General features: G+C 38.1%; 1 protein-coding gene across 1 annotated transcript; it reads right to left on the bottom strand.

The window, feature by feature from the left end:
• Positions 1 to 470: 470 nt before the first annotated feature.
• camk1gb (calcium/calmodulin-dependent protein kinase IGb) lies at positions 471 to 18,170 on the bottom strand. The gene is made up of 12 exons (XM_042491085.1): positions 18,025 to 18,170; positions 15,628 to 15,739; positions 10,638 to 10,763; positions 10,392 to 10,466; positions 10,149 to 10,287; positions 8,746 to 8,869; positions 8,459 to 8,534; positions 8,045 to 8,157; positions 7,857 to 7,935; positions 6,799 to 6,886; positions 4,537 to 4,886; positions 471 to 582 (listed from the first exon to the last, which is right to left on the bottom strand). Exons 1-12 carry the CDS (start codon positions 18,146 to 18,148, stop codon positions 471 to 473), a joined length of 1,518 nt encoding a protein of 505 aa, XP_042347019.1. The 5' UTR covers positions 18,149 to 18,170.
• Positions 18,171 to 24,431: the final 6,261 nt, after the last annotated feature.

The following is a 24,431-nucleotide window of genomic DNA, read 5'->3' as shown; positions in this document are numbered from 1 at the left end:
GATTAGTGCTTGTTTGGGTAAAAGGGCAGGAGTTTTTAGGACAATAAGTGAAGCAAATGTTCCTTTTAGATGAAACTGTGCCAGTGACATCACATGAGGTCTGTACGTGTCGTGCCGCAGATGCACCAACTATATCTGTCTACCAAAGATCTCAAAATGATCTCCAACCGTGCAGAAATTCTGACACACAATGAGGATACTTCACGTCACTATGCACTGAACAACATGAGCGGCTGGTCCGTGTTGCGTGGCTCTTTAACATACACATTGATCCCCATCAGGAGAGCTTAAAACGTGTCCAATCACAGTGTGAGACTGTCTTAAACCAGTCCCATTTATTGGCTGGGAGGCATTTGTTCAACAACATTATGGTTACAAATGGAAATCACCGTATTGATTGTGCGAGATAAAGTTGAAAACAAACGTTCAATAGGAAACGTCCCAATCATGCCGTCCTGAGCTGCTCTGGCTCATGTTCGCTGTCTGACCATGGAGCTGACAATGAAGCCGTGAGAGATTGCAGGGGTTAACATGCGTGTGTCTTCGTCTGCATCTCGCTGCCCTTTGACCTCGTCCCCCCCACTGCAGGAGACAAGGGAGTGAAGTCAGGCCAGTGAGTTGGGAAATGTGTCTGATCTTTATCACAGAGAAATTTGTCACCAGCTCAGTGAAAGTGACAACTAGCCATCGTCACGAGACGTCTGCGTGTCGTTCAACATCTGCACACCAGATGTTAGGGACACTTGGTGCCATAACTTTTTTCTTTTAAACTTTTTTGCGCTCTCTACTGTTTTGACTTTTGTTGTTCAATATTTCTTTTATATTTACATTTCTTTTATTTGTTTTCCACCTCTGGCCTGTCTGCAGTTTATTTTCAGAATTACAGTATCCATGTGCTGGATAACAATTGAATTTAATTTTATTTCATTATAACTTTATATTGCATGTAAAGCACTTTGAAAAGTATTTTTTGTATGAAAGGAAATATACAATTAAATATGACAATAATAACAACAAATATTTGATGGTGATGATGATGACTATTATTATTATTATTATTATGTATATGCAAGGGTCGTGGCTCTTGTGTCAGATTGTGACACCTCAGCTGACAATATTTGTTCAACACTGTTACATGTAATTTAGTTTCTAGTATCATATAATGGGACAAATTCCACCAAACAAAGCTGTCAAAATGTGTGACTCAGTGTCGATGCTGTTTTCGGTAACAGCTACAGAAATTATTAAAGCTAAGTATGAAAAAGCATTTGCAGAAGCGGTCTAGCTGAAAATGTCCCCTCAGGTCACAGAACAAAGTGAGCCGTCAGATGCTGTGACCTTTTATAAATAAGTATGTGACAAAATATGATAAATGTATGCAATGGCAATACACAGTATCTCGGTCACAGAATCTGACGGGTCACCCTAAAGGTTCAAAAGCATACTAACAAATCTAAAAGAAAAAATATGAACATCATGTTGTAATTTTCTCTGTCCAAGCCTTTCATAACTGATTCTATTGCAAAACACCGGTAATTGCAAAATATGCAGAAAGAAAATGAAATGGTTGCAAAAAGTAGTCTCTTTCAAAACAAAGAAAAAATGGAAGAATAAAAAATGACTATTCTCCCAGCAAAATATGGAGCAGTTTCTCTTTCGGTGGATTATTGGTCAACATTTTAACTTTTGCGCAGCAGTGAAGAAATGAGTCTAAAATAAAGAACAACCTTTTACCCCGTTCGTCAACAAATGATACCGTTAATATCACGATAATTACTCAGTCAATAATGTTCCTCTTTGAGCAGCTCAGTTTGGATTCTGGGCATTTAAGTTTACCACTACTGGGAAAAGGTTGAGACTGTTTGGAGACCTTTGGCCCACATTTCTGACTCCTTCTGCCTGAATGGACAGTCTGTCCCCAAACTGCACTTCACCAAGTCAACCATGATGTGGTTGCATGTGTGGGTGTGTGTGCGCACGTGTGTGTGGGGTGGGTGTGAGGAGGGATTACGGTGTGTATAGCTGTGAAACCTCTTTCAAAAGGAGCTCAGGGGAGAAAAGTATACACTGGATTTTTTATGTAGTGCTTAAAGAAAAATAAGTGTTAATATCAAAAGTAATGAAGGCACACACGTACACTCGCATACATGCACACACAATGATTTTTGGTGATTGCTGACATTTAAAAGCTGAAGCCCTAAACACCACCTAGCCTTGAATATGCACAAGTGTATTTCTTATTTGCTGTTCAGGAAAATATTGTGATAATGTGTGCATTTTCATGATGTGCATGTGCAATTTATGGATGAATGCATTTGTTATCTGTTTGTTTTTATTTTTATTTGTATTTTACTGTGTATTTTTTTAATACTGCACACACATTTAATTTAATTTTCATTCCGAAAACACTCTGAGCTCAGATTCCCATTTATTTTAAATTTCTAAAAGACTGTCTTGTGCCATCCTGACAATCGCTCGATACAGTTTACTTATTATTCCATTATATGTCAATTATATATTTGATGGATATATTTGATGATGATGAGAAAATCAAGACAAATGGTGGCAAAACTACTGCAAATTCTGCACAGGCTTTATTTATGAGCATACAGGTATCCAATTATTATACATGGACTAGATCAATATTTGTTAAATGCAACGACACAAAGCCACATACAGCTGGAGAGACAAAAATAGACTGTGCAGAATGAATAGAATAGGTGATGAAACATCTATTACAGTGAATCTCAATGACGTTATTTTAGGTTGATGGCATGTGAAAGCTATGAGTTGGCAAGTTATGGATATACTTCTGGCATTTACACTGTTGATGATTTGTCAGTTTGGATATATATTATGTTTTTTTTGTTTGTATAGCTTTTTTTTACAAAAAGGAAGAAAATACTTAAAAAAAATAAATCATTTAACACAACAAAGGTCATAAAAATAAGAGACTGTTTGAACCAGAATAGATAGACCAGTATGGATTAACTGAAGCAGTAAACATGCAGTTTTCCATATATTCTACTGCACTTACAAATAGCTTTGCTAAAGAATAATATTTTTCATGTGAAATAATTTCTCATATTGCAGTCCTAATAAACCTGGACACAAGTGTGCTGATGAGTTAAACTCTCCCTGATCAAAAAACAGGAAGTGGGACACAAAGCCTTCATGACGTCAAGAGCTGCTTCACCATGAACGAGCGGCACATTCAGCAGCAGGTGAGCCCGTCCCTTTAATACTGTCTGAACTGCCGTGTTTAACTGAAGTCTACCCTGTGCATCTGAGTTAAAGTGAGTCTTGTGCATCTGAACGTGTGTGTGTTTGTGTGTGTGTTTGTGTGCTTCTGTGTGGCTATCAGGAAGCTTCATAGGCACTCTTTCCAAAAATAAATTATTGCCCCACCGACTGTGTGGACCCCGCAGAGCGCTCAGGTCCGTCAGAGGATCAACCACCTCTCACTCACGGCACCGTGGGACCTGCTGACACAAAACAGCTGCATGCTGAGTCAGCACGGCAACACTGACCTGCAGAGGGCAGAAACACACTCATGGTGAGACACACACATTCACCTTTGATGAGATGGAAACGTAACAAAACGTGTACAGCACACTCACAGTCAAACATATACTGACAGAGAGTATATTGTCAACATGTAATTAAAGGCCCAACACATTCATACAGGTGTTTTTTTTCCCTTTAAAACCTGAACGAATGGGCTTACATTTTTTTAAGAAGAAGGCAATGAGCAATGAAAAAAGAAATTACCCCAAAATTAGCAAGAAATGATTAAATAGCATAGAAAATTACCTTGACATTAGTAAAAAATCTCTCTCTCTGTGTCCCTCTCTATCTCTCTCTATCCATCTATACTTAAAAAATATAATAATTTTGGAATTTCAATATGTACTTAGGATAATAATAAATTATTTTTTGTAGGGTAAAGTATTCCTTTAAGACCTCCTATATGCATTAATAAACAGTACACAATCATTTAAAACTGAAAATGTTTATAAATGGATATTATTCTATCAAAAAATATAACTTCTTCAATAAAGACATATTTTAGCCTTTAGGGGGCTCAAAGAAGTTGTTGACTAATACATTATCAAACACTTATATCCGAAGAATCATTATAATGTGTTACAAACCATTTGACAAACATATTAATCATGCTTATTACATATGTTTTAAGTGTTGCAATTTATTTATATAAAATGGTGATTTCCTCCTTTTTTGGGGGGAATAGTGACACTTTAGCAAAGGTGTAATTCAAATACAACTTTTATTAAGATGTATTTGTATGATATGCAAATGTGTTATTTGAACTTACCAGTAAAATGCTTGTTGTAAAATGTTTCCATGTAAACTTTACGCAGCCTTCACATGACTGAACAAACTCCAGTCTGCACAGGCTTGCCGTTATGGTTTTTCCCGTACCTAAAGGCAGAGGAGAATAGTTTCATGATGCATCAGTCCTGCTTTCATGTCAGAAATTCAAAATTCACAACATCTGATGAAACGGTTACAAACCCGTTGAGGTTGGCGGGCTCTGAGTGGTAAACGTTCTTGCCCTGCTCAGCTATAGAGGGCGCGTGATGTGAGACGGCCTGACTCTGAGTGGTCTTCAGTGTGTGATAATGGCTCTTCGGTTCAATGGGACTGGTGGGCAGCGACATGTGAAGTGTCCCGTTTGCTTTGCTGTTGACCTCTGTGACCTTGGGGTCAGTTTTATCCAGGTCAAGACATTTGAGGCTTTTTTTTGGGGAGGACACGTCGATCACCTTGATTTCAGGGATGCTGGCCTGCCTCAGGACCATCTCTGAGTGGGCCAGCTGCAGCTTCTTCATGTGGTTAATGGCGACTGCAGCGTTGTAGGCTTGCTGTGAATTGAACATAGACGAGAGGTTAGAAAAAAGCCCTGAGAGCCATATTAAAAACTTTACTAAGTTAAAACGTGACTAAAACTTTACTTTAAAGCTGGGGTAGGCAGTTTTCTGAAAAGTCCCTCTCACCACATATATAAGCATGTGCACGCACTTCACTTCAGTCACCTCGTGTTTCCCTTACATTGATTTATTAAATCTTATTGAAATAAGTTCTCTTTCTGTTTATCAGACCACAAAAGAGACAGCTGGCTACCACATCTGCCACTGTGTCTCTCTTCATTTTTTTTTCCATTTATTGTATCGTTGTACTTAACTTTATTAGTGACATTTTTATGTGAATCATTATGTGAAAACTTATTTATTATTTATTTATTTATTAAGTTATTCGTAATGTACATTGTTGTTTTTGTACTGTCCATTTATGACTGTGTTGATTATATATTTAAAAAAAAAAAGACATAATATGATTTGAGCTTTTTGCTAATGTTAACTACATAAATGTGAAGTTCAAGCCGCAGCGATGGGCTTTTAGCTCTGGTTAACAGAGGGTTAAACTATAAACAGTGTTTCAATCTCTGAAATGCTTTGTCTAATCTGTTTGTAAAATCCGTAAATGAGTTAGCGTTTTATCACTCCCGGTTCCCTCGTCTTGAAATCAATGGGTTTTTGGTTAAACGCTTGCAATAAGGTCTGTGGTTAACACAAGCTTAAGAGACTTTCACGTTTTGTTATATGAAATAAAATACGTAAGTAAAAACACCCCTTATACAGAAACTTTTGTTTACCACAGAGCTGATTTTTGCAATAATTCAAAATCAAATGAAAAAACAAAACAAAAAACTGGTGGTTTTTGATGAGGGTACGAGGCCAGCGCTAAATTCCACATCAGCCCACAGAACAACATCACCCCTTCAGCACTCTATAGAATTGCATTTTATTTTATTTCCTTTATTGTCAGACTCTATTTAGGACTCCCTTTTTTAAAAATCCATCCATTCGGGTGGCTTTGCAGTGTGGTCAGTTGTTGCTGGAATAGCAAATTTCTCTGCAGGATTCTGCACCATTTAATCCGGCTTTCCCCAATAGGAATGCCCTCCCTTTGAAAGACCTGTGATTGGCCAAAGTCTCCTGTCACAAGCTGCATTTTCTTATTAAAAAAATATTATTTTTAACATCTGTTCATTAGTTTTTCAATGATAAAACAGGACAATTGAAAACAAATTGTACAAAATGCTACAGAAATGTGAGGAGTTCTCAGACACAAACACAACTCAACAAAACAACATAATATGAAATATGCAATATAAATGTTAATTAAAACACAGGGTTGCTTTATGTGTTAATTATTGACAACACACTTAACCTGGTAGCAGCAGTATAAAGTTGGGAGGATTAGCCTCACTTTTATATAATCAATAAAGGGTTGCCAAGTTTTATTAAATTTGTCAGCAGGACCATGTGGAATAAATCTGATTTTTTTTCCAGTTTAAGGTGCTGCATAACATCTCTTACAAGCTATAATTTCTGAAGCCCAAAAACGGAGCCAAATGAAGTCTAGTTTTCCCTCAGTCCATTTAAATTACAATATGATCAAAGTTTACTATGACCAATAGCGCCAAAATAAAACTGCTTATCCCAGCTTTAACTGCTGACAGTGATTCTGCAGCACCAGATCTGAGTATATACAGACAAAGATTCATGTTTTTACAGCAGAGAAATCAAGTTGGTTCCCCCGACAATAAGAGCCCTCAATCAGCCATCAGTGGCCTTGATTACAGAACAATATCTTATTAAACTGTCCTTAATCAGGAAGGATTTAGGTAGGCACCGGAATAATCTCCTGTAAACTGCAGGCCCTTGTCAGGCTTACCACATCAGAGCCAAGACATCAGTGAGGAGGACTGACCTTCCACTTGGACTTGGCGAAGTTCTTTTGGATCTGAACGCTGACAGAATAGTAGATGTCCTGGCTGCGGGCCGTCTTCCCGATAATCCTGGGAAACAGACGACGGAACAACGCTTAAATATATTTCAAGGTAGTCAATAAGCCTGAACCCATCTGTGTGGACACACTCCTGTCTGCTGTACATCACACTGCTCTCTTAAGTTTGTAGTGTATCTAAAATGTGATAAATCTCGGGATTATGGTACATTTTCTTTAACTGTTGGTTGTTCTAACTACTATCTGGGATAAGAACCACACAGTAAAAAGCACTAACTCATAATGAAATCTTTTAGATATATACACAGCTTTCAAAAAATGAAATTAATAAAAATATATAATTGTTGTGTGTTATTCTAAATGTGGTTCAGTAGCCTACATTTTTACATTTTATTGTAACCTAATAATATTTTGGGAGGACAGAATTGGCAAAAATAAGGGACAAATTGCGTCTTGTATTCATTCAGTGAGGGACAGTGCGTTTCATTTATTTTGATAATGTAATGCAAAGAAGACTATAGGGCAGGTAGATTTTTTTCTTGCAATATTATGACTTTATTCTTGTAAAATGATGAGCCTATTTTCATAATATGGCTACTTATTGCTGAAAATATTATAATACACATCTGCTATTGAAGTCCAGGGAGATATAAATTAATGAAAATTAATTAATTTATGTGGACTAATGAACAGTGGAGATAACATTAAATGATGTTGAAATTATACTTTTATTTTGCATTATTCCAGTTTTATTCAATTTTTGAAAATTCAATTTTAAATCTATTTTTTTATATATTGAGTAGTCACCTGTTGCATGAATTTGGTGTTTTCCTTCACAAAAATAAAGACATTTCCACTACTCCCTGCTTAATATTTGTCCCCATAAATGCTAAAATAAAACCTATGCCCTTAAAGGAACTAATTTATTTCTACCATAAACAATGAGTTTAACATAAAAAGATGACACAATTTAACACATTAAGAGATGAATTTAGTGCATCATAACAATGATTGACACTCACCAGGGATGTCTGAGAGCGAGGTCAGTGGAGTAGCGCATACTGGGATTCTTCTGCATCATGTTACGGATAAAATCTTTAGCTGCAGATCAAAAGGTGACACACACACATACAGACAAACACATATATTAGGGCTGTATGGAAGAATGAAGCAAATGCAGCACGTTATGTCTAATGCTCAGTGTAATTACCAGATTCAGAAATATCATCCCAGAAGGGTGAGTCAAACTCATACTGCGCCTTCATGATCTTGGAAAACAGTCTTGACTCACTTTCTTCATAAAAGGGGGGATATCCACAGAGTCTGAAACAGAATCATTTGTTAATGTTAAAAGAAAGATATGTTTCATTTATGTACTTATGTGTGCAGATAAACAGCATGTGCATGCTCACTAGGTGGTGCTATAGTTCAATCTCCGCATTCTGTATTTAGGTAACTGTGTCATGCGTAACACATGCATGACAAGCAGGGCTTTTAATCTGAAAATCCTGCCACAAAGGAAAACCTGAAGCCAATTTGCAATCTTAGGAGTCTAATTTTTGCTTTCCTCTTTCTATCTCAGTCTAATGGTGCATGCACTCATTCACTATGGCGTAATACTTACAGGATGTAGGTGATGACTCCAATTGACCAGCAGTCCACTGCCTTGCTGTAGGGCTTCTGCGCCAAAACTTCAGGAGCTGAAAAAAAGTAAGAAAAAAAGTCAAAAGCTATTTCAGTGATTGCTCTAGTTAGGCATGTAAGCAGAGAAACACTGATATAAATATTACATATGGTCTGTCCTGTCTTCATGTTTCACCCCTTTGTGTCTTATATGTCTCTGATCCATTTAAGTCCCCCTTACTCAGTAAGTGTCCATACATGATTCATTAGACAGACACGTCTCCTTACCTACGTATCCCGGGGTGCCACAGGCTGTCGACATGATGTCGTTTTCTACCATCTTGGAGAGCCCGAAATCACTGATCATGATCTTGGAGTTTTCGTCCTGGCTGTAGTACAGGATGTTCTCGGGCTGCACAAGGACAAAACAAGACAGGACATCACACACTGATGTCCTCAACGAAGGACTTGTCAAAGTCTTACCTCACCTGTGGAGGAACAAACACTTCCTGTTAAAGTACCCATCTGTGAATGGAGCTGTAAGCATTAGAAGTGAAGGTGTTGCAGTCTTGCAAAACTGGAAATACGCTTATTAATTTTTGCGGAGTGTTAGATGAGATAAACCACTCTCCAACCCTAACCCACACTAACCCTAACCCATGTCTGTATGGTAAATATGAAGCTACAGAAAAAGAAATAATCTGGTGCATAACCTGTTAAACCACAACTTGCTTCTATTAGTATTAGACTACATTTATTTGTCTAAATAAATCAGAGAATAGAATATGGTTATCTACTAAATAAAATAAAATCTACATAAAAATAAATCTCATCTAACATTAACTTTGCACAGATCCAGGCCAGCTGTTTCCCCGTCTCCAGCCCTTATGCTAAGACAACAGTCTGCTAGCTGAGGCATATTGAATGCACAGATATGAGAGTGATATTGTTTTTTTCTCTAAATCTCAGAGTGTATGCAAATCAGCCCTCTTTTTAAAATGTCTTGCTATTCCTTTCAGAAATTCTAACTCTGAAAAAAATCTTAGAATATTAAAATATTATTGTATGAAGTGCTCTGCTGGAAATCATAAATTAATTTAAAATACATTAATCTTTTCTACAGTATATTTAGAATATTATTTGAACACAGCAGCAACTTAAAGGAATACTTCACCCCCCGCCCCCATATGACCAGTTGTATTCAGTTTCTCACCCAATGACACCTTGAATTTGTGAGGAAAAATTTGTTTTTCTCTCATCATCCACGTTGAATGAAGAATCCAAAAATGGAGAAAATTCTTGATGAATTAAAGTTATAGAAGTCTGTGATTAATAACAGCAATACTACATCTAAATATCCATTTGCAAACTCTCACGCAACTTGTGCAGCGAATTCAGCTCCTATTTATCCAGTTGTATATTAAGTACTTTAGAAAAATACACTTTCTGACAGGGAACTGTACTAAAACTGACACTTATCTATGCTGTCTTCAAAGCCAGACTCCACCGTCAAAAACAGTAATTTTACCTCACTGAACACTGGAGCTGCTGGTCTGGCGCTTTTCATTTAAGATCCCGTAACTTTTTCCCACAATGTACTTGAGTAAACCCACTATTTAGTTCCATGTTTTAAATTTATATCACTTGTGGTTCAGCTGATGTGATGTGTTTGTGATATCGTCCGTTCATACCTTCAGGTCACGATGCACTATTCCGTTTTCGTGCAGATAGCTGACGGCTTGCAACACCTGCTGGATCACGTTGCTGGCGTCCTTCTCCGAGTAAACCCCCCGGTCCAGAATACGGTCAAAGAGCTCGCCGCCTGAAACACTGATCAGAGGACCCCGCTACCATTTAAAACTTGATGTTAAATCCTTTTTTTAAATTAGCTAACCTGATCATTTTAAAAACAAAATAAAAATGTAAAAACTCACAGCTGCATGACAAGATAGTAATGGGTCTGACTTTCATAGAAATCCTCCATCCCGACCACATTGTCATGTTTGATTCTGTTCAGGGAAACAGCAGGATACAGTCAAAATCAGGTGACAAAATTCACATATTTACAAAATTAACAACATTTTAAAGAGAAAGCTGATCAATGTGCTTCCTCCTCGCTCCGACTACTGAGAGAATACGAAATGAAGAGTTGAAGGCTCATAAACATTCACGTTACTTACCTTCTCAGCACAGTGATCTCATTCTCCAGATTGAGGTCTCTTTTCTGTTTCTTCTTCACGCACTTCATGGCAAACAGCTTTCCCGTCTTCTTCTCCTTCACCATGTAAACCTCTGAGAACGCCCCCCTGTTCATTAACACACAAACATATGGACATTGAGTTATTGATGATGCGGTTTCATTGAAACATCACAGAAAAAGATAATCGAGTCTCACCCAGCAAGAGGCAAGGAGATCTCCCTCCTATTAAAATTGGGGAATTTTTAATAAAACATGACGACCTGAACTGCAGAGAGTTGGCCTCTTGGCGGATGTACTTTCAATTTTTCTCAGCCAACCGAAGATGATTTGTTCATGAAATTGGACTTATCTTAGCAGAGATAATAATTTATTTTCTGGGCTTCCAATACATGAAATTATTTTATAGCACCGTAGTGCGAGTCCAATTTATTTGTATTGTTGAATGTTAAAGGGACAGTTCACTCCAAAATTATCTGTAGTGCTATTTATCAGTCCAGATTGTTTTGGTGTGAGTTGCATATTGTTGGAGATATCGGCTGGAGAGATGTCTTACATGAAAGTACATATTAGTTTTATACATTACATAATAGCATAAGAAAGTTTTATGTTTTACACTTTCACCAGTTTGTCCATATTATAATAGAAATATTCACATATTAGTGCTTATTGTATATTACTGTATTTCTTTACATTTATAATTTTACACACTTACATACTGAGCATATTATACATACTACATTTTGTAAAATACTGAAATATTTACATACTAGTACTAATTGTTTACTATTACTGTATTTCTATTTTTAGATTTATATATTTGTATATACTGGTGCTGTACTTCTCTATGCTTGCATCAGAGCGACTGTAATTAACCTCAATTTCGCTCCCTGGATCAATAAAGTATTTCTGATTTCTATGTTTCTACTTAGCTTAGCATGTTTTAGCAAAGCTTTGCATAAAGACTGCAAACAGGGGGAATCGGCTAACCTAGATCCAAACAAAAAACAAAAGTGTAAGGACAAAAATAGTGCAAAGCCCATAATTAGTGGCTTTAAGGGAGAAATAGCCCTTAAAACCACTAGTTACGAGCTTTAGAGGTGCTGGTAGATGAGTTCTGTTACTTTCAGACAACATCTAATTCTCTCTAAAAGTTAAGTTACCTCCAATGACTTCAAAATGTCTCCTGCTTTGTGTGTAATTACTATTGCTATTAAAGTTGCATCATGTTTTTCTACTTTGTGTACTTGCATCACACCGAGGTGGAAACAGCCTCAGTTTCTGGGAGCGCATCAGAATTAAAATAAACACACGGCAGAAATAGCAATATCAAGGGGTTCAATTAAGGCTCGCTGAAGATCTCTGTGGCTTAACTATTCACATGTCACAAGCTTATTATTCTGCTCTCTGTCCATGCTATCTTCAGCGTTGTCTGGGAATAGTTGTTCTGCCTGGCGGATTAGGGCGCTTTATCCCTGACGTAATGGAAACCGTGCCGGGCCGAGGGCTCTGGGCGCAAAGGTCAGAAACTGAGCATGTGCGGCAGGGAACCTTGGGAACATCAGCGCAGGTCGGGTCACAGACAGATGTCAAGGGCAGTGGGCAGACAGGTGTCGACACAGCCCTGCCCTCCATCTAAAAGGTGATGACACTGACCCTGAAGGATGAGGGAGTGCGCTCTAATGAGCATCGACACACATGCTGCTGCAGTATTAGTTTAAAAGTATAGTGCTGTTTTTATGAACTGGGAAAAGCATATAACAGACAGTAGATATCAGTCGCTATGACTTTAGTTTAGAGAAATATGCTCCAAAGCAATCTGCCGCTGTGGAGGGGTTATAAAATGTGATTTAGCCACCTATAAAAGTCTAAATAAATCAAAATAAGTTTAAGTTTTAAGTTTAATGTCATATTAAGAGCATTTTTTACTGCTTTACCTAAATGTCAGTTATTTTCAACGGGAAAATGAAGCTGTTATTTTGTTCTCTCCACTGAGAAAAACAGTAATTTAACATCACTTAACTCAGAAACTGCTGGTCTCTCGCTGTCTCTAACAGTTATTGTGTTTGTGTTAGTGTCTGACTTTGGGGTTTAACCTTTTGAATCACTTTTTTTTGTGCTGTGCTCAGATGCCTTTTACAAGTAATGTTGAGCAAATTGGTTTGATTTCTTTCAAAAACAGCTAAAAAAAGCAATAACAAACTTGGCAAGAAATGTGCTTTAAATTGCAGGAACTTTTAGAAAATATTATTTTAAAACATAGGGAAAAATGTCCATAAGCTGAATTTGTAATTATCATGAATTTATAAGAATTACTTGAAATTAAGAATTATGTTACAGATTTTTTTCCAGGTATTGTCCTAGTTTGTTTTTGTAATTTTTTTTATTATCCATCCATCCATCCATCCATCCATTCATCCATCTATCCATCTATTTTCTTCCGCTTTTCCGGGGATGGGTATTTTTTCTATTTATTACTTATTTTCAGGTCTTTTTTTGATAAGTTTTTACTCATTTCTATTTCATTTTTGGGTCATTTCTTAAGTTACTTTTTGCATGCTTCCCATGTTTTTAAAAAAATTTGCTCAGGTTTCAAAGCGCTAAAGGGTTAATTCAGATTCACTACAGTCTCACAGTAACACAACGAAAACAAAAACAACAACAACAACAACAACTAACTAATGAATGACTGAAGCAGCGGTAGGCCAGCACCTCCAGTGTTCAGCCAGCTAAAATTAGTTTGTTTTTTGTTTTTTAGAGAGACTGTTTGCTTTGTGGCTGTCATCAGAAAGGTAAAGAAGTGAAAATACTCTCAATGTGATGTATACTTGAACTGCTAAAGTAAGTTTTGTTGCTGAGATCCATCCACAGCAGTATGTTGCTTAGCTTCCATGTTGGGGGCGTGCTGACTGACATCTGCTGTATGTAATATACTGACGATGGATAATTACCTCATACAACCCCACGTCAAAAGAATCAAACTACCCCTTTAACAGCACAATCTTTCTGTTTAATTTCACAGTTTGCATTTTTTCTAAAAAGCGCACACACACACTCATACACTCTGCATAATGACGGCTTAGGGAGGCAGACAAGAACAAACTGCCCCCACAGCATCATCGCAGCGCTTCACATCCTCAGCTGATTTCTCCCTGGTTACCACAACTCATTTTCTTCCCCGGATCTCATTGAAGCTTATTATGACCCTCAAGAGAAATCATCAATAAAGCTCTGAGCATGAATGCGTAACAGCATCCTTTTTTTTCTTAACAAAAAGACAAGGGGCAGTTAGAAATCACAGGCGCACCAATTTGAGTGTGCAAATTTAGGAGCTTAAAATACAAAAACTGCATCTAGAATGAAATTGCTCTGTGCTTTTTGGGAGTTGCATTCCCCCCCTGAGAAGATGGCGTGCTGATTGCCGAGGAAGCATTACAATGTTGTTTACACTACATGTGATGAGGACCAATGGGGAAAGGCAGTGTTTGGTGTTCTACGTAATTGTCTGTCCCTTCTGGACACTTTTCCTTTTGTTGTGATGGAAGACGGAAAGACAAAAAAACGTGACATTGGGCAAAACACCTCAGGGAGTTCACTCTGTTGACACTTCAAACAGAAGTGAAAACAGCCAGTGAAATAACTCAGTGTCAGACAGTATCAGTAATCCTTCAGCGCCTTGCCTGTCATTTTACTGCACACTGTAAAACATCATTTTTTAGATGAGGTGTTGTAAACTTGCAGAATTCTTTGGGGAAATAAAAAATAATTGCCACAAACTACCACACATCATATGATGAGGTGTACTCAGGAGGGCCTCGCCTCCTTCACCGTCCAATCACTGCTGATGTGTTCAGCCAAAACCTCTCAGCAGCTTCCTCGGCCCTCAGCACAGACTTTTTCTAGAAACACGCTGACGTCACTATGGCAGCGCTCGCTCGATCGCACCTTTATTTACCGTTAGCCTCTGATCTGCTGTTCTCCAGCTTCTCGCTAAATACACTGCAGAGCATTGGAAGACCTGCTGATGATCAGCGCTGACCTTGCAGAAATTAGGTCAACGCAGGAGACAGTTAGCTGAGTGTGTGCACAGTTTATGGTCAGGGGTGGATTATCAGACAATGGGGCCCTGGGCACAGATGTGCAAAAGGTCCCCCCCAACTCTCCTACAGAGGAGCAAGACAGACACACTTTAAAATAATTGAGCCTTTTTTTGTCCTCTTTTTGTGTCGTCTTTGTAGTTGTGTTGCATCTTTTTGCGGTTTTGTGTCTCTTTGTGGGTGTTTCGACCCTTTTTGTCGTTATTTTGTGTCTTTTTGTAGTTGTTTATGGTCTCCTTAAGGTAATTTTGTGTCTCATTGAGTCAATTTTGTGTGTTTTTTCAGGATAATTTGGTGTCTTTTTTGTCATGTCATGTCTCTTTTTAGGTTGTTTTGCCCATTTTTGTAGTCATTTTTTGTCTGTTAGTAGTTATTTTGTGTCTCATTTAGGTAACTGAGTGTCTTTTTTGGTCATTTTGTGTCTCTTTGAGGTACTTTAGAAAAATAATGAAAACGACAATGGCTTTGTGCTTTTTGTGAATGAACTGCTAAACTGACTCACAGCCAGGCAGTCATCAGGAAAGCCAGACAGCCAAAGCGTCTTGTTGTCTTAGACCTCGGTAAGTAGGCCTCCTCGTGTCAATCCTATCAAACCAGTAATCTGTCCTCCAACTCAAACAGCATGTAGGATCTGTAATCACGCCATCTGCAAACCAGCACACAAGTTTTATTGTATTTACCCTAAATGTCACTGAAAGAAAACATCCGGCAATGCAAAACATTCCCAGAAGTACCAAGACAAACAGGAAGAAAATCTGTAGTGTATACAAAAACTGAACAGGAAATAAAAACTAGATAAATATAAAGATTTCTTGGATAAATAAATACTTTGCATCATAGTGCTACTGCTAGTGAATCGAGTAAAAATGTACTCACGATCCCAACTCCTCCATGAAGTCAAAATAGTCCCGGATGTCTTCAGTGTCCTTTTTCCACACATGGTCAGCCTCCTGACGACCCATGTCTGCAGACGCTTCAACAGGGAATTCTTTCAGAATTAAAAAAAAAAAGGAGAGATGTCAACACTGAAGTCCCAAAATGCTTGCGCTTCCTTACAGTGACAAACTGCTGCAGTAATCCTGGCTTATTGTCTCATGATGATAATCATAAACAGAAAGTCCTCCAGGATTATCTGAGAGCCATGAGGAAGCAGGCGTGAAGGTTGGTGTGTCTGCCTCGCTGCTCAGACTGTCTGCAGGAGGACGAGCAGATGAGGAGGACATGTGTCTTTGTCTGGCTGACAAAAGGTTAAAGCAACTAATCTGTCCTGGAAGTAGCACACAGAATTAAGTATAAAGCAGTGCCAGGCCTTGCCCATAATGCATCAGATGATACTACACTGCATGAATAAGATTTGTAATACATGTCAAACAGAGACAAAATCAAGAGAAACTTGTTCATATTTTTCTGTATTTGTCAAAAAATGTGTACTTGAAAATAAATCGTTATCAAAATCGTTGCCTTTTTTTTTTAAAAGTCCTATGCATAGTTTGATCACCACACAGTGACATTTAGTTCCTATGTTGAGCAAAATATTTGTCCTAAGTAATGACCATTTTTAAGAATTAGACAGTCAAGAAGAATGACCTAATCAATGGTACTGGGAAGGATTTGGAGCACTTTAAATGAGCAGGTTACCTAGTTTGCCTTCCTGCCCTCTTTTCTCTTATATAACAGATTAGTGACTCTTGATCTGGAGACCTGACCCTGTCACACTCAGCCTATAAATACCAGAGAAGAGCCTCTCACAAGTAACTTCAAATAAAGAATAAAAGTATTAACTAACATGGAAAAACGCATGTTGAACATTCAGTAAAAACAGAGGAATCTATAAGAAACAGATGAAGAACAAAACTGATATCAAAGTTTTTGAATCAATACCACTTTCTTTTTTTTCCTTTGACCTCATGTTGTCCTCATTAAGTCAAATGTTGCAGCTTTGGTTGCAGCTGTATACCTGTTTTGAGGTATACGGTTATCATATTGTGCATATTTGCTTAAAGACTATAGGGTAGCAAATTGTAAGAACTTTCCTTAATCGATTATTAGTAATATTAACAATCAATTAACTTAAAAAAACAACATAAAAACTTTAAAAACCATGCGTTTTTACAGTCAAAGCTCCCATCACAATATTGCATGTAGCCTAGCCTATATTTAATGTTTGATTCAATTCTTAATGACATTAATCTATTGTTGATTAATTGTTATCATTCCTACTATTGACTCATCTGTGCGAGCATATCTCTTTTCCTCCATGACAGTTACAAATACTTCTATTAAAAAAAAGTTTCAATTTTTACAATATATATAAATAAATAAATAACAATATTTGGGTTATACCGTGAAACCGCAGTATTTTATGAGATGGTTATTGTACCCTTGCTGCCAAACATGACATTAGTAATGTATCTGAGACTATTTATACAGCATCCTCTCACTGATTCATTCATTCTCCATTCACGCACACGCTGCTCTGAGGGTCTGGTGTTTCCCACAACAACAAGAAAACAAAAGCTGCTGCGCATTTTATTCCCCTGTTGCTCACTCTGGCTTCCCCCGCAGTAATTATTTCTTCCACCGCTGTGTTGTGTTATTTTTTTGGCGAAGCATGCATGCGACTCAGCTGCAGAGGTACCCCCTGGATGCTGGAGAATTTGTCCAAGCAGAACTGCAAAACTCCTTTGCGCAATAAAAACCTGCAGCAGTGATCCACATGCCAATGCGGTTACTGTTGTTTCCTTAAATTGTGCAAAAAATCCTTCCACAGAATCTTTATTCTGCAGATGAGTCCCACTTGTCTCACCTGCAGGTTTACAGTCTAACTGCGCGTTTCTACCCCGAATCAAATCACCGGTCAATGAAAGGATGATAGCACAAAAAGCAAAGAGAGCTGATGTGATAGTAAGTGACAGTGGCTGGTGCTCTGCAGCCCCTCTACTCTCACCAGCAACACCAAGTTGGATGCGGCATCCGCGGGAAGATCACTCTGCGGCAAAGACAACGCCGAGTGATCAGAGATTCAGATCCACGCAGCTCTCACTGCTGAGCGATAACACCATCAAATACAAGTTAACGCTCAAAAAATGACTCACGAAGCTGCGCGTTAACGCAAAACCCTCAAAACATCCGAAATTACGCGCAGAATACAAATAAGGCAACACTGGCCGTCTGATTCTGGGCTCAAGATCTGCAGCTTTTTAAATTAAACAGTAGTTAGATTGATCCACGTCCAAGTGATTCACTTCATAAAGAAAAGAGACTGTGACTCACCTAGAGACTGTGCGCTGTTGGGGCTCTGCTCTGACTCTCCTGCAGAATGCTCGCCGCGGTCTGGACAGCTTACTTTGTCTGGGACATTACAAATACCTGTTGGCAAGTCAGAGATTACATCCATGGAGAGAGGCGAGGGGAGGGGCTGCTCACAGTGTCACAGGTGCTCATTGAGACTTAAGGCTCAGACTTCACTTCAGGCTGCTGCAGCTGCTGCAGACATCTTCCACGAAGCTACAGGTTTACACAGAAAACGGCGCGTCTTGCGCAGAAATGAACAGCTTTTCCCAAACTGCACGATTCATTCATAACAGCAACATGTGCATACGCATGCGCAAGTATGCACACACGCACATTGTTTTTTCAGCTGAGTGATCATCGCTTTGACAACAGGTAGTGATGTCAAGTAACTGTCAGGGGAAGTTGCTATAAGACAGGTTGATTTATTGCTAAAAGTTGCTAAATTACTATGACATTGCGTGATGATGTTACTCAAACTGCCAAATGCAAAAAATATGACCTGCAATTTTTTTTTTGTTGTTGTTACCAACATTAACAATGTTGCTATGGGGGGTATTGTTTTACTTGTAAAAGTGTTTTTGTGGCAAAACCTGGTTGTGGCACCTAGAGTAGTGGTAACTTCAGACCCCCAGGAACACCAAATTATTCTATTCATTCATTATTATTATTTATTTATCCATCATCCAAATCATTGGCCACTTGAGGTATTGGAGTAAAACAATTCTCTGTGGTGCAAAAAGCATTTTCCTCAAAGGCTAACATTACCAAAGACACGTCTGTAAAACTGTTGCAGGACACCTTGACCTACAAACAAGGTCTGTTATGACTCTTAATATTATGAATATTTGATTCATCGATGTTTTCTATTTGTTAAACTTTGTGATTACATATATTCAGTGAGCCAAAGACAGCAGAATGAAACCTGAAAGATGACCCTATACAATATATTTGAGATAAAAATGAAGACTGAGTTTGAAAATGGATGTGGTGGTCCGAGCAGGGGAGGCAGAGGTGGGGAAGTGGGCTGTTGGCCCTCCACTTTACGCCCCTGGCCGACATGCGTTTTAAGTGTCAGCTCACAGCGACTGGAGCGGTAAAATCGCAATATGGTCTCCAGTTTTGTTTTTTTATGATCCAGTGTTTTTGCTAGCAAGTTGTTTGGGTAGTCTGAAAAGTTGTTGAATCTATCAACAAAAATTCTAAATTGGCATCATTGACTTTGTATAAGGCACCATTTATAAAGGTTTATAGAGGGTAACTAACAGCTCACTAAGTTACAGTGAATGTTTATTAATGGATGATAACATTTATAACTTCAGTGTCACCAAATAAACATAAGAGATTTTTCACAACCTCACTGTTGACCGAGCTATAGATCATAGCTTAATTATACTTTACAGAGCCCCTGAGAGTATTGCATTTTAATTCAGTTTTTTAGTTTTCATGTTGTATTTGAGTTATAATATATTAATATGGCCTTTTTTTAGCCTGATCAACAGAAAAAAATCGTTTAATGGTGCAAAACAGATCTCCACAAGGTGACCGAAATTAACTTTCAATATAAAAAACAAAATACTTTTTTGCAAGATTTACAGCCTCCAGGTCACAAGTTCCATTTCTCTAAATAAATATGGCCTTTTTTTTTTTTTTTTTTTTTGACAATTGATTGTAAAAAAAAAAAAGCCACATTACATCTACTTTGACTCAATGTTGAAAGATAAAAAATTAAAACTTCCAGTTGAATTTTTTTTTATAAGCACTGTGATAAGTCATTAACTAAAGATTTATAGATCAATCAATACTGAGGTTGTATAATAAGTTTCCCATGGTGTTTATTTTGGAAATAATAAATAAGCCTAAATGTTGTGATGCATTAATAGGCATTCACATTGCCTAGCAACACGTCATTAAGTCTAAAAGTGTAGGTTTTAATTAGTCACTACTAAGCTGTTTTCACTGTAATTAATCAAATCTACAGTTTTAAATATACTAGGCAGCTGTTTCGGTATAGTTTTTATGACCTGGAAACCTAAAAGATGTTCAATTTAACGGCTTATTGATGATCTATAAAACATTGGTACATGATTTTTGCAGAGAGCCATTTGTTAAATCTTTTAAACCCTTATCAGAAGGTGGCAGAGAGAGGTTGCAGTAAAAGTTTTTGCAAACATGTTTTCACACTTGAGCAGAAATCTCATCGCTGGGCCACAGACGGGATGAGCGCAGCATTAGGCTCTAAGCATGTCGCAGTACACAGCGTGGTCTTCAGGGGCAACCTTTAACAGGCTTATGTATTAATCTGCAGCAGGTGCTCATTTCACCTGCTGCACACAAGCTACGCAGTGACAGAGGACAACTGAAAACTCAGTTAACCTTCTCTGCTCGTGTTTACTGCACACAATAAAAACAAGGACACAAAGCAAGTCTGTGCCGTGCAGGATAAATTATCCACAAATATTTCTGAACAAAAGTAACATTAACATCACATGCAGGTGAATAAAAGGTGCTGTTATGATTTTGTCTGCCATCAAAGGCTGCAGTGTTGATACCGTGGGAGTTTTATAGCATCAGATGCAGCCTACCTCAGTTTTTGGCACGTGCTGTACATACAGAGCATCAATAGCTGGACCACCTCATTATGTTGTCATGGATACTGGGTCAAGAGGTTGTCATGATCATCCTCCATTTCAGGTGTTTGTTTTCAGAAGCTGATTGAGATGAAGTGTTTTCCAATCAGGAGAGACGACGACAGGCCGGCAGGACACAGCAGCTTCTGTAATGAGAGCGTCGGGTTTGATGATGAATGTTAATCTGCACAAAAGCAGAGCAGTGGTGGGGTCGCAGTTATTACAGCCTGCAATTACAGAGCGTTTGAGCAGCACTAAAGGACAGTTACAAAAAACAGGAAATGACTGCTCGGAGAACAGTACTCAGTTTGCATGATAGCACAGATTATCAGAACTATTTCCACATATTAAGCCTTTGAAACCAAAGCAAATACGTTTGATTTCTTTCAAAAATGTAGGGAGAAAGCAACAAGCAACTTAACTGGACACGGCCCCAAAATTAGTGAAAAAATTAGGCTAGTAATAAAATTACAAGAAAATTACCTGAAAATAAGAAAAAAAATCTGTAACATTTTAAATATAAAATTGTTATAATTACAAAAATAGTTTTCTTGAAAATTTTCCATTCTTTTGATAATTTTCTAATAGTTTCTCCCCTCTTTTTTAAAACTAATTTTTAGGTAATTCTCTTGTCACCTTTTACTAATTTCACGTAATTTGTGGGAATTTCTTGCAAAGTTGGTCATTGCCTCCCCCCCTATGTTTTAGAATGAAATTAAAACAATTTGCTCAAGTTTCTAAGGGTCAAATAGCTTGTGAAAGGCGTCTAAACGCAGCACAAGAAAACTGATGTTTGTCCAGATTTCAAATGGTTAAATCAATATATTGAGATTAAAAATATAAAATTATATAAATGTACCATTCAGAGAGATCATGGACACATAGTTGTAAGACTTGATTTTACATTGGATTACAGTAATAATTTCATTACATACAACAGAATATTGTGATTTTTCCAAAAGTTTCAATGTTTTTTCACCAATTCCAGGCCTGGAAAATGTGATTTTGAAAATCCATGACTGTTCCAGGTTTTCCATGATAGTAGGTACCCTGATTTTAGTCAGTAATTAAGCCTTAAAGATCTTTTTTTTGTCAAAGAAATACCAGAGCTGTAAAAATATTCCAAAAAAATCAACATGTTTCAGTAGAGTACAGTTCAATAGTTTTCTTAATTCACTGGTAGAAGAAGTAAGCAGTTGCTTTACTTAAGTAACAGTACTAATACCACACTATGAAAATACTCTGTTACAAGCATCAAGTTTCCAGGATTTTACAGGGACTAACTGTACAATTTCACAATACATTACTGTAAAAATGATACAGTAACTTTCTGTGAAAGTGATGCAACTACTACCCCGTAATTTACAAGTCCAGTCAAATATTTTACTGTGTAATTATGCTCATTTAATCTATTTTGCTTTGCTTTTGAAAGCCAGACTTGAATGCTATTGTAGTGGAGTATTTTTACACTGCAGCACTGCTACTTTTACTGAAGTATTTGAGTACTTCTTCAGTGTCGTGTCTTTCAAGGTTTATAAAGCACTGAAACATGGCCTGACTCTTGTACTTACATCACCAACAAGCTTAAGAGAGAGACAACAGGATCAGTTTGAGCTTTTTAACCCCCTGCTGGTGGGATTAACCTCCACTCCCGCTTCAATCATGTTGTTACATTGATGTAAAACAAAGCTGCCCCTGCTCCTAAGAGGAAAAACCAAACAATTACCACCACCTCAGGCTCTCAAGATCCATTGCGACTAAATGAACGGCCAATGGGATCACACTAATGGGATCAGCTGATTGTTCAATGCCTTATATAACCTGATCTGTTGCTGAAATGTGGTCTGAGTTTGAGTGAGGCGGCTCTCAAACAATGACGAGTCATAAAAAACTCATCACATCTACAGACCTTCGAAAAAATGATTCAGCGAAAGTAATCTAGATTTATAAATCCATTAAACTTAAATGAGTTATTTTGAGGCAGTTAAAAAGTGTTACGTAAATTAATTGAAGTGGTGCTAAAAGTGTTCAGTGTTCACTTAACCTGAGATTAAAGTGAAGTTAGTGCTCACATGAAACTAGCCACCCATGCGTGATATCTGAACACAGTCGATGTTACATAAGTAATTAATCACTGGTTCCTTTCTCTGTGAAGTGTGTTATAACAAACATTATTTATACTAATGTAGGCTCTAATTATCTGTATTTACTCACGTTTAAGCTTCATCGCTGAACATCCATAAACAGTGCTCATCGTCCACACAGGATTCACCTGAAAGATCAATATGTCGCATAAAATATTACAGTTAGTCCACACACACATATATTTATGTTACTATTTTATTATTATCTATATTTACAAACCTCAGTGTTTAAATTATTTAAATATAAATTTTGTGATGTACTGGCTGTAGCAGTAGATTGTAACTAACTGCATTTCCTCAGGTGCTGTACTTAAAGGGACACTTCACACCAAAATTAAAAATGACTATTTTTCCTCTTACAGTAATGCTATTTATCAGTCTTACATGTGAGTTACAGAGTGTTATCGGCCGTAGAGATGTCTGCCTGCTCTCAAATACAATGAAGTTAGAAGATTCTCAGGATCTCAAAGCACATGTGGAGGGAGGAAGGGGGTCCGGTTTGGGGATCTCCGAACTGCATCTCTGCTCTTTGCAGATGATGTGTTTCTGTTGGCGTCATCACATTGTGACCTCCAGCATGCATTGGGGTGGTTTGCAGCTGGGATGAGTAAGCACCTGAGGCCATTTCTCTGCTGGAAAACAGTGAACAGCTTTCTCTTGGTTGGAAGACTGCTGCCCCAGTCGAAGGAGTACAAGTATCTTCTTCGCGAGCGAAGGTAGAAGGAAAGATGACAAGTGGTTTGACGCAGCATCAGCAGTGATGCAGGAGTTGCACCAGATTGTCAGACAGAGCCGGAAGGCGAAGCTCTTGTCTGACTGGTCCATCTGTGTTCTGACCCTCATCCATGGTCATGAGCTTAGGTTCATGACTGAAAGGACGAGACTGCGGATACAAGAAGCCAAAATGAGTTTACTTCGGAGGGTGGCTGGGCGCAGCCTTATACCACTTTCCCACCAAAAAGAGCACATGCACACATGTTTTTCAAACACAGGAACACCAAATAAATACTGTATTCCCACAAGTCTGCCTGTCTGTACGCTTCTGTGTAACAGTACTAATACCACACTATGAAAATGTGTTTGTGGGTTGTTTTGTTGGGATGTCCGTGCGATGTCACGGACAGGCCGGAGAACAGGTTAACAGTAGAAAGCAGCAGAAACAGAGGTCTTTTAAAACTTTTCAGTGGCCTCTTCTCTTCATGTCTCTAACTTATTAAGTCTCTCTCTCAACCTCTGTGTTCTGTGTTTTAGTGCTGCTTAGGAGGAGATGGAGGGTTATTACTGACGGTGTGTAAAAGCACCTCGCCAGTTAAGGAGCTGAAATTACCGCATTCACCAGGGTGTTGTGTTCCCATCAATGTCAATTGGAGCCAGAGACGATCGTATGCATTCTCATTGTGTTAAAAGGCCAGATGTTGGTCGGTGTTAGCAGATTTTTTGTGCAGTGGGAGCTTTGGCGATGGGGTGAGGAGCTCAGACATCCTGAGGGAGCTCGGACAAGGGGTCAGCTGAGATGGTTCAGCATTTGATAAGGATGCCTCCTGGGCGCCTTGTGTTAGAGCACGTCTGACTGTCAGGGGGCCCCCGGGTGGATCTAAAACATGCTGGAGGGATT

This window comes from Plectropomus leopardus, chromosome 8, assembly GCF_008729295.1.
Source record: "Plectropomus leopardus isolate mb chromosome 8, YSFRI_Pleo_2.0, whole genome shotgun sequence".
NCBI classification, from domain to species: Eukaryota; Metazoa; Chordata; class Actinopteri; order Perciformes; family Serranidae; genus Plectropomus; species Plectropomus leopardus.
This window is presented reverse-complemented; position numbering and strand designations above follow the sequence as displayed.

Excerpts from the sequence above, each read along its gene's own strand:
- camk1gb (XM_042491085.1), bottom strand. The coding sequence starts at position 18,148 with ATGGATGTAATCTCTGACTTGCCAACAGGTATTTGTAATGTCCCAGAC. Across the intron at positions 8,870-10,148 it reads TAGTGCATCGTGACCTGAAG|CCCGAGAACATCCTGTACTA; the intron begins GTATGAACGGAC and ends GTCCTTGTGCAG. Across the intron at positions 8,535-8,745 it reads TGGCACCCCGGGATACGTAG|CTCCTGAAGTTTTGGCGCAG; the intron begins GTAAGGAGACGT and ends ACTTTTTTTCAG.